The sequence below is a fragment of the Podarcis vaucheri genome (genome assembly GCF_965113315.1).
Source record: "Podarcis vaucheri genome assembly, chromosome: 2".
NCBI classification, from domain to species: Eukaryota; Metazoa; Chordata; class Lepidosauria; order Squamata; family Lacertidae; genus Podarcis; species Podarcis vaucheri.
Window position 1 is genome coordinate 20,471,504 of NC_138760.1, and position 14,277 is coordinate 20,485,780.

Sequence of the window (14,277 nt, forward strand, 5' to 3'; positions counted from 1 at the left end):
AAACAAATCAGCAGAGGGAGCAATGATTAAGATAAAACTGTCCAATACTTTAGGCCCTACTTCTTCAAAACACTGTGGATTTACTTTAAGAATGCAACACAATGAATTTTGTTTGCAGGATAGAGCCTTGAAAATGTGATTCTTATATTTAACCGTTCTTCATTTGAGTGAGGAAGTGTTCCACTGGAGTATGTGTATACAAGTATAACATAAGTTTTATTTTAAAGTGCTATGTATATATGACAACTGCCATCTATCACAAACTTTGATATTCTAGCATAGAAATAAGATGTAAATATTGTGATAGTATTGGTTTAATTCTGAAAATTCTTCTATCAAGACAAAAACATTTTTATTGTGTACTGAATGATCATATTCAGTTCTTATTTTTTCAACTTAATTTTCATGTTTTATTTTGAAGAGTATGATTTCATAATGTGATTTACAGACCATTAAACACATATATTTTAAATAACATCTGATATATACGTATATTTAATTTATAAGGGGGAATATGGTAAATTTGTTGATAAAAGTGAATAATTTTGCTTCCAATTTTGCAATCCAAGTTCACTCTAGTACAATGGAGAGAGTTTGCCTCTTCATAGAATATAAAAGACTGTCCATGCAACAATCCAATAGATCAGAATCCATCGAATGCTCACATTGGTGGTCTTATCAATTAAATGCGCATCTATCCAATTTTTGTAATTAACTGTACGAACATAGATTCCTGGATATCTTGGTCGGCCACAACCAAGCCCAAAACTGGTGATTCCTATCAGATAATACCTGCTAACATTTCGAAAATAACACATCAAAGGTCCACCGCTGTCTCCCTGGAACATGAAAAAATATGGTACTCTGAAGTTTTAGGAAACAGGATTGGGATCCAATCAATCTTGAGTTATGTCTCTCATGAACTATCAAAAGAAAACGCGTTTTTCTAGAAACAGTACCTCCAGAAAGCCTGACTTTGGTATCTTACCTTGGTTTCCTTGCTGACACAATTTGATCATGGATGCTTTAGGAATTCCAGCAACAGTTTCAATAAGACAGTGTGGTGTAGTGATTAGTGTGTTGAGAAGGACCTGGGAAACCAGGGTTTAAATCTCAAATCAGTCATGAAGCTCATGAGGTGACCTTGAGTCATTCTCTCAGTGTAACCTATCTCACAGGGTTGTTGTGGGGAGAAAAGGAATAGGAGAATCATGTGCACCACCCCTTGGAGGAAAGATGAGAGATACATGTAATAATATAAGGAAGTAATAAGCTGACCCTGAAAATCAACTCAAGACTCAAAAGGGCTATTTAATCTTAGCTATCAGAGCAAGACATGACACAGGTGGAAGGACAGCACCATCCTGCTTCCATGTTGTCTGTTTCGGATGGAAGCAAAGTGGTCCAATGTGTTCTGAATGGAAGGAAATGAACACCTTACCTTTTCTGCAAAGCTCCTGTACTTTTATCAATAACCCTAAACTTTGGTAATCAGAACACCAACAATCCTAACCCCCTTATATACCCAAATGATTGCTGCGTTCTGAAGGAGTGTTTCTTGCACATGCCACTTCATCAGGTGACCCATTCATATGATGTAGGAACCTACCCTTTGAATCTCGCTGCTATTACAAAGCAAACAAGCACTGTCTCTATCATCTTTTTAAGCTTTCTAAGTGGAGATTTTTATCCCAGTCTGGATCTGTTTTTATATATGTTTAAATATGCTTTTAAAGTTGAAGTTTTTCAATTGTTGACATTAAATAATTTTGGGATGTTTCATGGGAAGATATTCATAAAAGAAATGACATTATTACTGCATCATCATTATTTTAATATTAGTATTCACAACGTGATATGTTTTAAACCTCAACAAGGATGATGGTTTCTTTATTTATATAATCCTTCGAATCCATGTTAGGAAAGAACATTCCCTTTTTCCTCCAATTCCCCTCTGCTTTTGTATTTATTTTTCTTTCTTCAGTTGTGAATTTGCAGTCAGGAACTCATGTGCTGTGTTTTTGTACTGTGCCTCATGCATATTACCGTATTTTTTGCCCTATAGGACGCACCGTCCCATAAGACGCACCTAGTTTTTTGGGGGGGAAATAAAAGGAAAAAATTATTTTCCCCCCAGGCGCGGGGCTGGGGCAGCCCGAGCTTCCCCCGACCCCAGCCCCCAAACAGGCAGCTCTCTGCAAGCCGTGGGAGCCCAGCGGTGGTTCCCACTGCTTGAGGAGAGATCCGCGAAGCCTGGACGCGCTGAGATCAGCGCGCGCAGGCTTCGGGATGCCGGCAACTCTCCCGAAGCAGCGGGAACGTTCCCGCTGCTTGGGGAGAGATCCGCGAAGCCTGGACGCGCTGAGGTCAGCGCGCGCAGGCTTCGGGATGCCGGCAACTCTCCCCAAGCAGCGGGAACGTTCCCGCTGCTTGCGGAGAGATCCGCGAAGCCTGGGCGCGCTGAGGTCAGCGCGCGCAGGCTTCGGGATGCCGGCAACTCTCCCGAAGCAGCGGGAACGTTCCCGCTGCTTGGGGAGAGATCCGCGAAGCCTGGACGCGCTGAGGTCAGCGCGCGCAGGCTTCGGGATGCCGGCAACTCTCCCCAAGCAGCGGGAACGTTCCCGCTGCTTGGGGAGAGATCCGCGAAGCCTGGACGCGCTGAGATCAGCGCACGCAGGCTTCGGGATGCCGGCAACTCTCCCCAAGCAGCGGGAACGTTCCCGCTGCTTGGGGAGAGATCCGCGAAGCCTGGAGAGCGAGAGGGGTCGGTGCGCACCTACCGCTCTCGCTCTCCAGGCTTCAGCGAAAGCCTGCATTCGCCCCATAACACGCACCCACATTTCCCCTTCATTTTTGGAGGGGAAAAAGTGCGTCTTATAGGGCAAAAAATACGGTATGTGCTTTTAGAAAGAACTGATCTTGCTGATTTACAAGGTGAAGTTATGTTGCTGCTAGAATTTTATTGTGATGTTTCTCATGTCCCAATTTTTCTCACAGCAACTAATTTCCCTCCAAAATGTATTAACTACTTTGGTGCTACTTTGACACAGCGGTGAGTAAGCCTGGACAAATAATTGTATGACAGCATGTTTTGGCAATATGTCTTAAAATAAAAATTATTCATTTCCCCCCTCATTTACCAGCGACTTTGATATATTGCTTTGATATATTAGTCAAGCAACTACATGACAGAATGTTTTGACTACTTATTGTATATTCTCCATTTTACCTGGCAGCTATCAACACGTCCAGTCAGAGAGCCAGCACAAACCATGTTTTCTGTTAATCTCCCTGCATACGAGTCATATCTATTGCATAATCTCAGCGGAAAAACGTCTACCTGAGCTTCTTGTAATATTAATTTGCCAACACCTGAAAGGAAAGCACAAAAAACTGCTGGAAGAATGTATTTAACATTCTGAAACAAGGTTGTCAAGTATGCAACCTGGCTGAGTAACCGCTTAAGCTAGTCTAACTCTTAAACTTAATAAGAGTTTGTATTTCCCAAGTAGGTCTATGAAACCTACCTTCATTTTCAGAATAAGGCTCACAAATCCTTACTGAACTTGTAATGAATTCTGTTTGCCAGCCATCGCAGGCCCCAGGTATATATGGAGCTGTGTATGCTCAACATTGAGATTTGGGTGTCTGTGTTTTAATTACAGTATTTTGTTTTCTTCTTAATCTATGATTTCAGGTGTTATTGAACTTGTTTGTTATTGGTTCAAGGTTTGAGGTATTAATTAATTAAAACCAGCCCTTCAGTGTTCCCTATCCAGCAAGGTTGAATTAAAAGAAAGTGCATTAGGTTATCAGTACATAGGCGTCTGCCGGGTATGGTTAATACATTTAAATATAGCCCAGTGGCTTACCCAATTCGGTATGCCTGCATCGGCTATGAGTCATAACAAAAGATATATGCTTTGTAGACTAGATCAAATACCTTAAAAATTAAAGTATAGTTTTCTCAAGTGCACAAATCTCAGGCAGGTTTTGAAAAAGCAGAGAAGTGACTTTCTGAGTGCTTACCATATTTCTGAAAAGTATGATAGAGACGAATACACGGCAGGTTCAAGGCACAAGTACATATACTGCCCTCATACGATAAGTGCAGAAAGCATGACAAATATTTTGTCTAAGCAACAGATCATATACAAAGAACCTTTGGCCAGCCAGATGATGAACTACAACTCCCATCCTCCCCTGCCACTGGCCATCCTGGCTAGGGCCAATGGGAGTTGCAGTTCAGCAAAATCTGGAGGGTGTGTCTGCAGACCTTGCAGAATCCAGCTTTTCTTAGTGCAGAAATTTGATGCTCGCAGAGTAAATTTTATTTTGTGTTTTCTGACCTTGGTTATAAGCTGTTAAATATTTTTATCTTGATTAATACAGTGGTACCTCGGGTTACATACGCTTCAGGTTACAGACTCCGCTATCCCAGAAATAGTACCTCGGGTTAAGAACTTTGCTTCAGGATGAGAACAGAAATTGTGCTCCGGCAGTGCGGCAGCAGCAGGAGGCCCCATTAGCTAAAGTGGTGCTTCAGGTTAAGAACAGTTTCAGGTTAAGAACGGACCTCCGCAACGAATTAAGTACTTAACCCGAGGTACCACTGTATAGAGTTTAAAAACATAAATACAGCTAAAGAATTTATAGACCCAACAAATGACACTCCCTTTTCTGGATTAAAAGAGCAAATACTTCTGAAGAAATCTGTCCAGTTTGCTCATGGTTAGCCAGTAAATATTCTGCACACAAGATTAAAATTTTACATCATTACTGCAGACAGAAAAACTGACTCAGGGTTAGGGCTGCTAATATTGATAACACTTCCTGAACACCTGTTTTACAGTTCAGTGTCCAGAAAAGGTGATGAGCGAGAAACATTTCACAATTACATTAAATATTAAGAAACTTTAATTGTACATTAAAAAATATAATGAAAGGATACGAAAACCAAATTAATCATCACGACTATCAGAAATTCCTTGTGTACACTAACGGGCAAACCAAACCTAGGTTTACCTCTGTGCAATACACCATCAAATGGCAAAGAAACTTTTTGAAATAACTAATTCTCACTCTTAACAATAGTTTAGTTTAAAGGAAAAGTAGAAGATTTACCTTTCTCCTTTGTGTTTCCCCAGCCAGCTATGTAACATGGGTACATGTCAATAGTATCATTTTCAGGTATGCAGACGGGCTGAATATAATTATTATATTTTACATGTTTTATTAGCGTAAACAAGGCAATATCATTTTCATAGCTTTCTGAATCATAATCAGAATGGACCGTGATTGTACTGACCCGGCGCTTTCGAGTATAATAGTTGTGTGCATGAAGATGATGCACGGCGATGACAGCCCTCCAAAAGGCTGCGTTCCTAGGACAGAATAAAATAAAAAACAGAGTCAGTAACTATTTTAGAATAGTTATTTTAGAATAGTTACTTCAAGCCTGGTGTAAAACTATCAAGCACGGAGCCAGAGTCAAATGGTGAGGGAATGACAAAGGTTTCTGCAGTAATAGTAATATAACCAGTAAAAGCATATATGCATAAGAGGAATCCTGCTAGATCAAACCAAATCATGTCCTATAACAGCCAATCAGATGGTTGCCTGTAGGAAGCTCACAAGCAGAACCTACAGTTGCTGCTCAGCAATTGGTACTCAGGTATAGTGCCTCTGCATCTGGAAGCAGCATGAGCCCTGCTCAGTATGACTATTCACAATTGACAGACATATCCTCCATAAATGTCTCATGCACTTTTAAAATCATCTAAACTGATGGGCCTCACATTGATCAAAGCAACCTTGAAACATGCCCCAATAATTCCATTTGAACACAACTCCCCCAAAATCTTATTGTGATGGACTTATCAATAAGCACAGCAACTTTATAAGTTGTCTGCCTGTCTCTGCCTCTGGAGTGGTCTTATGATAACAATTATCCCTTCTCCAATGTGAATCTCCAGGTCACCGAGATCTGCAGGCAAGACCTTCCAAGCCAAACTGTCATCTGCTAAGGTCCATCTTGCTTTAAGTATGGGATTTCCCCCCCTGTTGTGCCATTGACCCTATGGACTCACCACAGCTCTGAAATAAGACAAGCACCAATAGAGATGTGCTCATGGGGCTTGTTGAAAAATGGTTCTCTCAGATCATTTGTAGTAGCTAGCTCTGTTTTTGTTTGGCTTTTTGGGCGCTGCTGTTATTTATTGCTTTAATGTACTGGTCTTAATAACTCTACTGTGAACCATAATGAAATTATCTAAATAGAAGACAGTATATAAATAAAATAAAAATGGAAGCTACAAGTTGGATTCAAGTAACTCGGAGCACTAGTGGAAGCCAGTGCAAAAATGTAAGTGTAAGGGAACTCTCCGCAGTCTGGAAGTTCAGAAAAATCTCCAGAACAGCATGTGGGAGGAGGATATTGTTCCCTCCAGCGTGCAGAAATACCTGTACTAACAGAACAGTCAAATCTCTGTGATGTTGAATTCTAACCTATGTATTTAGAATTAAATAAAATCTCCACCCCTGAAAACCAGAGTAAGAATAATGAGGATGACTCCCCACAGAGTTACAAATACTAAGGTTAGAAGCCGAAGAACTGCAAAAAATAATTCTACACCAAGATTTTGGGCATGTGTCAGCTACAAAAGAGTAGCTGATAACCCATGCTGCATGACAAGCATATTTTGAAGCTTGAGTGCAGTTGCATCAACACTTTGCGGAATCAGCATGTATGCCTGCTGCCAAAGTAGGGGGAAAAACACCTCGGCATACCATAATTTGGAAATGGGAGGACATTAGTGCCCTCCGTACTTGCGTACCCTAAAATAGATTAGATTGTATTCTGTGCAATGAGTTTCTTGAAACATATGCTCGAAACTGTAACCCTACTGTAATAAAGGAGAACTGCACACAACTGAAATAATCTCCTAATTCTTCCCCTGCTTTCATTTCCCTCTTCACCTTTCAGACCTGAGAGGCTTCTGATAACTGCCAAGGGGAGCAGAGGGGAAGAGCACCAGGAGATGAAAAATCTACTTTGTCACACTGTTTTAACTACCAAACTGTATAGTATTAAAAAAGGAAACATCCAGTCTTTTACTGCTGTGTTGTTGGGTGGGAAAAGATTTGGGGAGGATGAGAGGAGAAATGTATTCCTGAAGTCCCAGTGTCTCATTTCCTCTCCCACTCCTCCTTGAAATATGTCCCCACTCCCATGAATTCTGAATATTCACCAAGTGCTTAAAAAAAATCAGTACACCTTTCTCACACTTTAGAATAGATACATGCCTATTTTTTTTAACGCAGTGTGCTGCTGTCAACACCGTGTTGTTTGTAATTAAACTTCCACCACACAGATGGAAATATCCTAGGCCAATGGTATAATGCTGAAGGCTAACTTGCCATGGCCAAGATCCAACCATGGCATCATGTCCACCTATAATCCGAGACTCTGTTTTTTTCTCATCCATAAGAGGCCTTGTTCCGCAGTCTAGAAATCAAAACACAGATATACTGATGAGATGCCATGAATGTAAATGTTCTGTTAATACACACCAATCCATTGACCAAAACAAACTTAAAAGTAGATCTAAAGGATCATTGTTATAAACCGACCAGTTTGCCGTAGCGCTTATGTCTCTGGAGAGTTTATGCAAGACTGCAAACTTTTGAATCACTTACCCCTTTGACACACGTTGTGGATCACAATCTGGTTTTTGCCACAGAGTGGACTGGTTTTGTCTCTGTGGTTGGAGGTGTTAGCACTTTTGTTATGCACCCACCCTCTGGACCCATTTTCTGTGGCTGGTCTTTATATATACCATTTAGAAATGCAAATAATTAAGTGGTATATAAATGTCTTAAATAAATAATAAAGATAGACACCATTTCTTGGTGAGTTAGGTCTGGCAGTGATGGTTCCCCCCTGTAAAGGTGAGGAGCAGGTTAAGAAATTTACAGATGATAAGGAATTATTTAGGGCATTGGTTCCCAAACCTCTCACCTCAGACCACCTGAAAGTTGCTGAAGGTCTTAGTGGACCACTTATTTTTTCTGCCTGTTGTTGTAAATGTGATGCAATTTGCTAAATGCTGTCTGATTTTTAACTGCACTTTCCTTGCTTCTTTTCTCATATACTGTACTTCATTGTATTGTATTCCAATTTGTATTCCTTAGAACCCTTTCCAAGTGTCTTCCTCCCATTACTTCTGGTCCACTTCCAGCTCACCTTGTGGCCAGACTGGATCCCTGGGTTCTAAGAATGATGACACAGTCTTTGCACCCACTGTTCACAGACAGTGCTCCTATCATTCATGGTCCATTGGCCACAGTCTGGGGTCCCCTGCTGTATGGGATTTTCTGATTGGCATGTCTGACACCCCTGTTGAGGTCCTGGTCTCACTGAGGAATGGCAAGGAGTCTAGGGCCATCAACGTGATTATCCTTAAATGCCCACTCCGACATTGTGGAGCCCACCAGAATTTTGACACATGCTTCAGATGATGAAACACTATGAACAATGACTGGACTGTGTCGTAAATTTTTATGTTATTACCCAAAGGTCCTAGGTTGGAAATATACACAATCCAAACCAAAAGTTAAAAATTTAAATTGAAACACTCTAAAACAATATACGGAACTCAGTAACAAATGAAACCATCAGCAACAATATAATTTCAAAGGTTCCATAGCACTACTAAAGGAGAGACTGTTCCAAAGAAGAGCAGCCACTGCAGAGAAAGATGGTCCACAGACCCCTATTCCATAAGCCTCAGGGCTTCCCACGTAGATTTTAAAATTCATGCAGGTCAGTATGGGAGGAGGCACACTTTCAGATACTTGGAGCCTAGGGCATTCAGGTTAACTTTTAAATTTGTACAGCTTAAATTAGGCCTGAAAGACAATAGACAAGCAGTGCAATTGTTTCATAATTTATGTTAGAGGATACCCTGGGGCATTCAGCTAGAACTCTGGCATCAGCATTCTGCACCAGTTGCAACTTCCAGACCATTTTCAAAGGCATGTATTACAATAGCCCTACTTGGAAATAACCAGACTATGAAAACCTGTGGCCAACCAGGGCTTCAACAGCAGCACTAACCATGTGAGTCAGAAAATCCCCTGAAGCATTCAGGAATCCTTTGGATTCCATAAGTCTCCAGGGGTGGACCATCTTAACCCCCCACCCTTACACGGCGATCTTGCTGCTACCAGTCCAAAAAGTATTCATCCATGATAAACAGTTCACCACAAATCCACAATACCTTCTGTCGCAAAAATCAGATCTGGGCTATGCCCCACAACATGAGTTGAACCTTGATGTACTGAGAAACCCCATGGTTGTCATGGAGGTCATGAAATCCTCCGTGGGCCCAGTAAATGCAGCTTCGGCATGGACACTGAAGTCTTCCAACGCAACAGTGAAATGTTCTCCAACATGACCTCTGAGACCACCTCAGCTAGAAAGACTGCAGGGCAGCGGGATGGGCAGTACATCAATAGTATCTTATTCTATCTCAAGGGCCCAAATCCAGGAACAAACCCTCTTATCAGTTACAGAGCACACTGGCTTCCTGGTGAGGACAATGGAATTTTAATGGTCAGCAGCATCTCTCCCCTCCCGTCTGACCTGGCCTGGTTCTGCACCAAGAACCTTGGGGGACAAAGCTAGGATAAATATGGTCTGCTCAGCTAACCCACCTGGGTCTCAGTAATACATGCCAGCTTGGGCACCCCCATGGAAAACAGATGACTCATTTGGACTGATCTGGCATCAATTAACATCACTACTACAGCAAAGGGGTTGCCAACATGTTCACCCAAACTCTGAAGATTGGAGGTTAGTCCACAAAGGATGATGGTCTTACAGGCATCCTCAAACTCGGCCCTCCAGATGTTTTGGGACTACAATTCCCATCATCCCTGACCATTGGTCCTGTTAGCTAGGGATGATAATAATAATAATAATAATAATAATAATAATAATAATAATAATAATTTTTAATACCCCGCTCTCCCTAGCCAAGGCCGGGCTCAGAGCGGCTTACAAGCAATAATAAAAACAAGATGAATGATTACAACTTAAAAACAAAAATAAAATACAACATTAAAATAATTGAACATTAAAATGTAGCCTCATCGCAGGAGGAGAAGGAAAAGAAAAAAGAGAGGGAGGGAATCAAATTGGCTCCAAGCCAAAGGCCAGGCGGAACAACTCTGTCTTACAGGCCCTGCGGAAAGAAATCAGATCCTGCAAGGCCCTGGTCTCATGAGGCATAGTGTTCCACCAGGCCGGAGCCAGAGTTGAAAAGGCCCTGGCTCTGGTTGAAGCCAATCTAACTTCCTTAGGGCCTGGGACCACTAGGATGTTGTTATTTATGGACCTTGAGGCTCTCCGTGGGGCATACCAGGAGAGGCGGTCCCGTAGGTACGAGGTGATGGGAGTTGTAGTCCCAAAACATCTGAAGGACTGAGTTTGGGGATGCCTAATCTTAACCATAACTACTGCCCCTTCTTCCAGACTTTCTAAATAATCTTTAAATGCTATTATTATTATTAGTAGTAGTAGTAGTAGTAGTATTAAAATTCTACCCCTCCTTCTGCCCTTCATAACACTCAATGCATCCATTGAAGTGATTTTTAGTCCGTGAAAGCTTCTGCCACAATAAAGGTGTTATTTTTTTTAAGCTGCCACAAGATCCATTGTCCTTTCTGCTGGAAGAGACTAACACAACTACTCTCTGGGACATGGTTCACAAGAGGCCAATGTTCCATGCTTCAGTAGGGCTTACTCCAAGCTAACGTTGCAGAGGGATGAAGCCTAAAGAATGAATGCCACTCATGAGCTGCCAAATCTAGAGCACTATTTTAACTCGGAAGCAAATGCTCCACTGCCTACTTGCGTCACTGTGTCTATTAAGCAATAGCATCCTCCATGGAAGCACTTTAGGAAGGAGGGGACTTCAATTTCCAAGTAATAATAATTATTTATTATTTATACCCTGCTTTCCCAAATCTGATTGAACTACACACTGACCATTGAAGGTTTATGTCCAAAACAAATCAGCCTCGAAGGTTGCTGCCTAGTTTCAGGCAGACCTTCTACCACCCAGCCAACCTCTTTGTTGCTACCCTTTCTACTCTGCTGTGAAATCTATCTCATGCGGACACAGATTTCACAAGGTGTTGAACAGGATTTAAACACTCTGTTACACATACTGGGAAGCAAGTTACCATAAATATCCTAGTTTGGATCTTTTTAATAATACAAAAACAAACAAAAACAAATCAACTTACAGACCTAACAATCCACTCTGGAGTTCTTCACACAATAGTTCTGGCCTACTTATAATACAAAAATAAAAAACCAACTTGCAGACCTAACTAGCCACTCTGGCGTTCCTTACACAATACTTTTGGCCTTTTTATGCTACAAAAACCGAAGCAGAAACCCAACTTGCAGACCTCACTAGCCACTCTGGAGTTCCTCACGCAATAAAGTTTACACCAAGCACCTTCCTGTGTTTGGGGTGGGTAACATATTTTGGAATGCTTGAAGTATACACATTTTAGCCTTTCCAGTTGTTGTATCCCTTCCTTTTAATGAGATGGGAGCCCAAGATGTATTATTTTATGGTTTTTAAGATGATGATGATGATGATGATAAAATAATAATATAAAAACAATAATAATAATAATAATAATAATAATAATAATAATAATAATAATAATAATAATATAAAAAACACCCCTCCGTTTCGAGCCGCCCAGCGACAGCTTGCTGGAAAGAGAACATTTGTTGGGGTTGGGGATAACAATCACATTTCTCTGGTTCCTGAGGCCGCGATGGGTCCTTCCACGGGGACCCCCAATGCCGCCGCCAGATCCTCCTCACAGCAGATCCACAGGCCTCGCCCGCCCGCCCGCTCGATTTGGGAGCAAATCCCAGTCCTCTCAGGGACTTTCCGAGGAAATCCCCGCCCCTCCTTCCTTCGCTGCCTCCCACGCGCACGCGCAGTTCCACCCCTGTCTTTTTTTGGCGGCTCGAGCGCAGCGCGCGGAGAACGTGGATAGGGCGGCCGGAGGGAGAGAAAGCCGGGCTCACCCTTCATGGACAAGAGAGACGTCGTGACGTTTCTGGGCGTGTTGAGCAGCCCCAGGAGCGCCAGCAGAGAGGCCGTGGCTGCCCGGCGGAGCTTTCGCAGCATTGTCCGTCGGCGAAACAAAATGGCGGCCGGGCGCCCCCCCCCGTCCCGCCGCTCTCTTGGCGGGAATAACGTTGCGGCGGCGCGAGGGAGGGAAGTGGAGCGAAGATGGCGCGGAGTTCCTTCGCTCGTTCTGACAGAACCTTTTGCCGCTTCCCCCCCCCGCACAAACACCGAACACCTACACACACGTCTCGCAGGGTTCTGGTTCTCGAGGGGAGATCATTAAAGGAGCCGAGATGGTTCTCTCAAGAAAGAACGCGGCTGGAGGGAGCCAGATTACGGTTCCTCAAGAGGCTGACCCGAGACATACCTATTAATATAGGTTAAGGCCATAGCAGCAGTGCCAGATTTACGTATAAACGAAACATGCTATAGCTTAGGGCCCCACTCTTTTGGGGTCCCCTAAAAATTTAAAGGAAAAAAACCCTGGATGTACATTTCCAAAATATAAGATAAAAAACAAATAAAATAAAACCTACATACAGTAACAGCGTTTTGTGTTGTGTAGGCTCCTGTGATGTATGTAATGGGCCCCGCCTGCTCCCTAAAGTATCACTGGTTTGCTCATTTCTGTATATAGGGTGGCTACATTCTGCATGGACTGGTTGCATGGTGGCACTGCAGTGTAGTACAGCTGAATGTATACTTAATTGTATTTCTGTTCAACAATTACTTTGATAAAATACGTATTTTGTTATGTGAAAAATGGCTTTAGATACCTATTAGGTCCATAAATGGAAGGACGCGGGTGAGCCTAGGACTTGCCGATCAGAAGGTCGGCGGTTCAAATCCCTGCGACGGGGTGAGCTCCCATTGTTCGGTCCTAGCTCCTGCCAACCTAGCAGTTCGAAAGCACAAAGTGCAAGTAGATAAATGGGTACCACTCCAGCGGGAAGGTAAACAGTGTTTCCGTGCACTGCTCTGGTTCGCCAGAAGCGGCTTAGTCATGCTGGCCACATGACCCGGAAGCTGTCTGCGGACAAACACCAGCTCCCTTGGCCAATAAAGCGAGATGAGCGCTGCAACCCCAGAGTCGGTCATGACTGGACCTAATGGTCAGGGGTCCCTTTACCTTCACCTAGGTCCATAAATTACCACATAGCATATATTCAACACAAAAAAGCAACAATTTGTTGTTGACAAAGGACAGCTGGACATATAAAGGGCCCCATTACCTTCAGTAGCTTAGGGCCTCATCAAAACTAAATCCAGCTCTCACAGGAGCCAACTCCTAGGGGCCATTTTCCACACACACACCCAATTTTCCTGGGAGCATTTTGCAGCAGGGAATCTCATTAGCGCGATTAAAACTGCAGAGTGGAAGGAAAGGAGGAGCTGTTTCAGCCTCCCCACTTTCAGCCACTCTCTGAAGACCAGAGAAGAGACCCTCTTAAGAATATGTGGGGGTGGGCAGGAGAAGGACTAGACCATGTGAAAAATGAACATAATGTTGTAGCTGCAGTTCATTAATTTTCAGCTTTGTATTCTTGTGATTAAAAAAGTGCGCCTAGACATTCCGTTGTTGCTCCCATAACCTAGGTTGAAGGTGCCCTTTAGCTCCTAGCTTTCATGTCTCAGGTTTTAATACTTCCATCCAAAGCACAGATAAGACTATCATATTGCTTTTCGCACTCAGCCCTTGCTGAGTTAATCTGCAACTACAGTAGAGGTCTTCCCACTACAGCTCACTTTCCAGGAGCAGTAGTTCCGACTGCAACATCTTGGCCCAAGTGTAAATTTCCTTAATGAAGAAACTGGCTTGACCATTTTAGTAATAGCCTCTGCAGAATCCAATCTTACTACTATGAAATTACAGTATTGCAGAGGACCTCCAAACCCATTTAATTTAACACCAAATCATTAAATATTTTGCTTTGCTGTAGAAGTTGCAGAAAGCAATTAATAACAATAAACATGGAACTACTTATAGGCAAAATTCTCATTTGTAGATTCTCCTTTGGGAGATAAGGACTAAAAATATTACACTAGAATTTCAAATATGCCTGTATTCAACTGTAAATTATGTTTTATTTTTTAAATGATACAGAAAAGC

At 42.4% G+C, this 14,277-nt stretch overlaps 1 protein-coding gene across 1 annotated transcript; it reads right to left on the reverse strand.

Annotated features, from left to right (window-relative positions):
- Positions 1 to 465: 465 nt before the first annotated feature.
- On the reverse strand, positions 466 to 12,393 carry LOC309526560 (transmembrane protease serine 12-like). The gene is made up of 5 exons (XM_082212809.1): positions 12,122 to 12,393; positions 7,306 to 7,507; positions 5,125 to 5,384; positions 3,230 to 3,372; positions 466 to 839 (listed from the first exon to the last, which is right to left on the reverse strand). The coding sequence occupies exons 1-5, from the start codon at positions 12,222 to 12,224 to the stop codon at positions 603 to 605; spliced, it is 945 nt and encodes a 314-aa protein (XP_082068935.1). The 5' UTR covers positions 12,225 to 12,393; the 3' UTR covers positions 466 to 602.
- Positions 12,394 to 14,277: the final 1,884 nt, after the last annotated feature.

Excerpts from the sequence above, each read along its gene's own strand:
- LOC309526560 (XM_082212809.1), bottom strand. The coding sequence starts at position 12,224 with ATGCTGCGAAAGCTCCGCCGGGCAGCCACGGCCTCTCTGCTGGCGCTC. Across the intron at positions 5,385-7,305 it reads CACTGCGTTAAAAAAAATAG|GAACGCAGCCTTTTGGAGGG; the intron begins GCATGTATCTAT and ends ATTCTGTCCTAG. Across the intron at positions 3,373-5,124 it reads GGGAAACACAAAGGAGAAAG|GTGTTGGCAAATTAATATTA; the intron begins GTAAATCTTCTA and ends CTTTCCTTTCAG.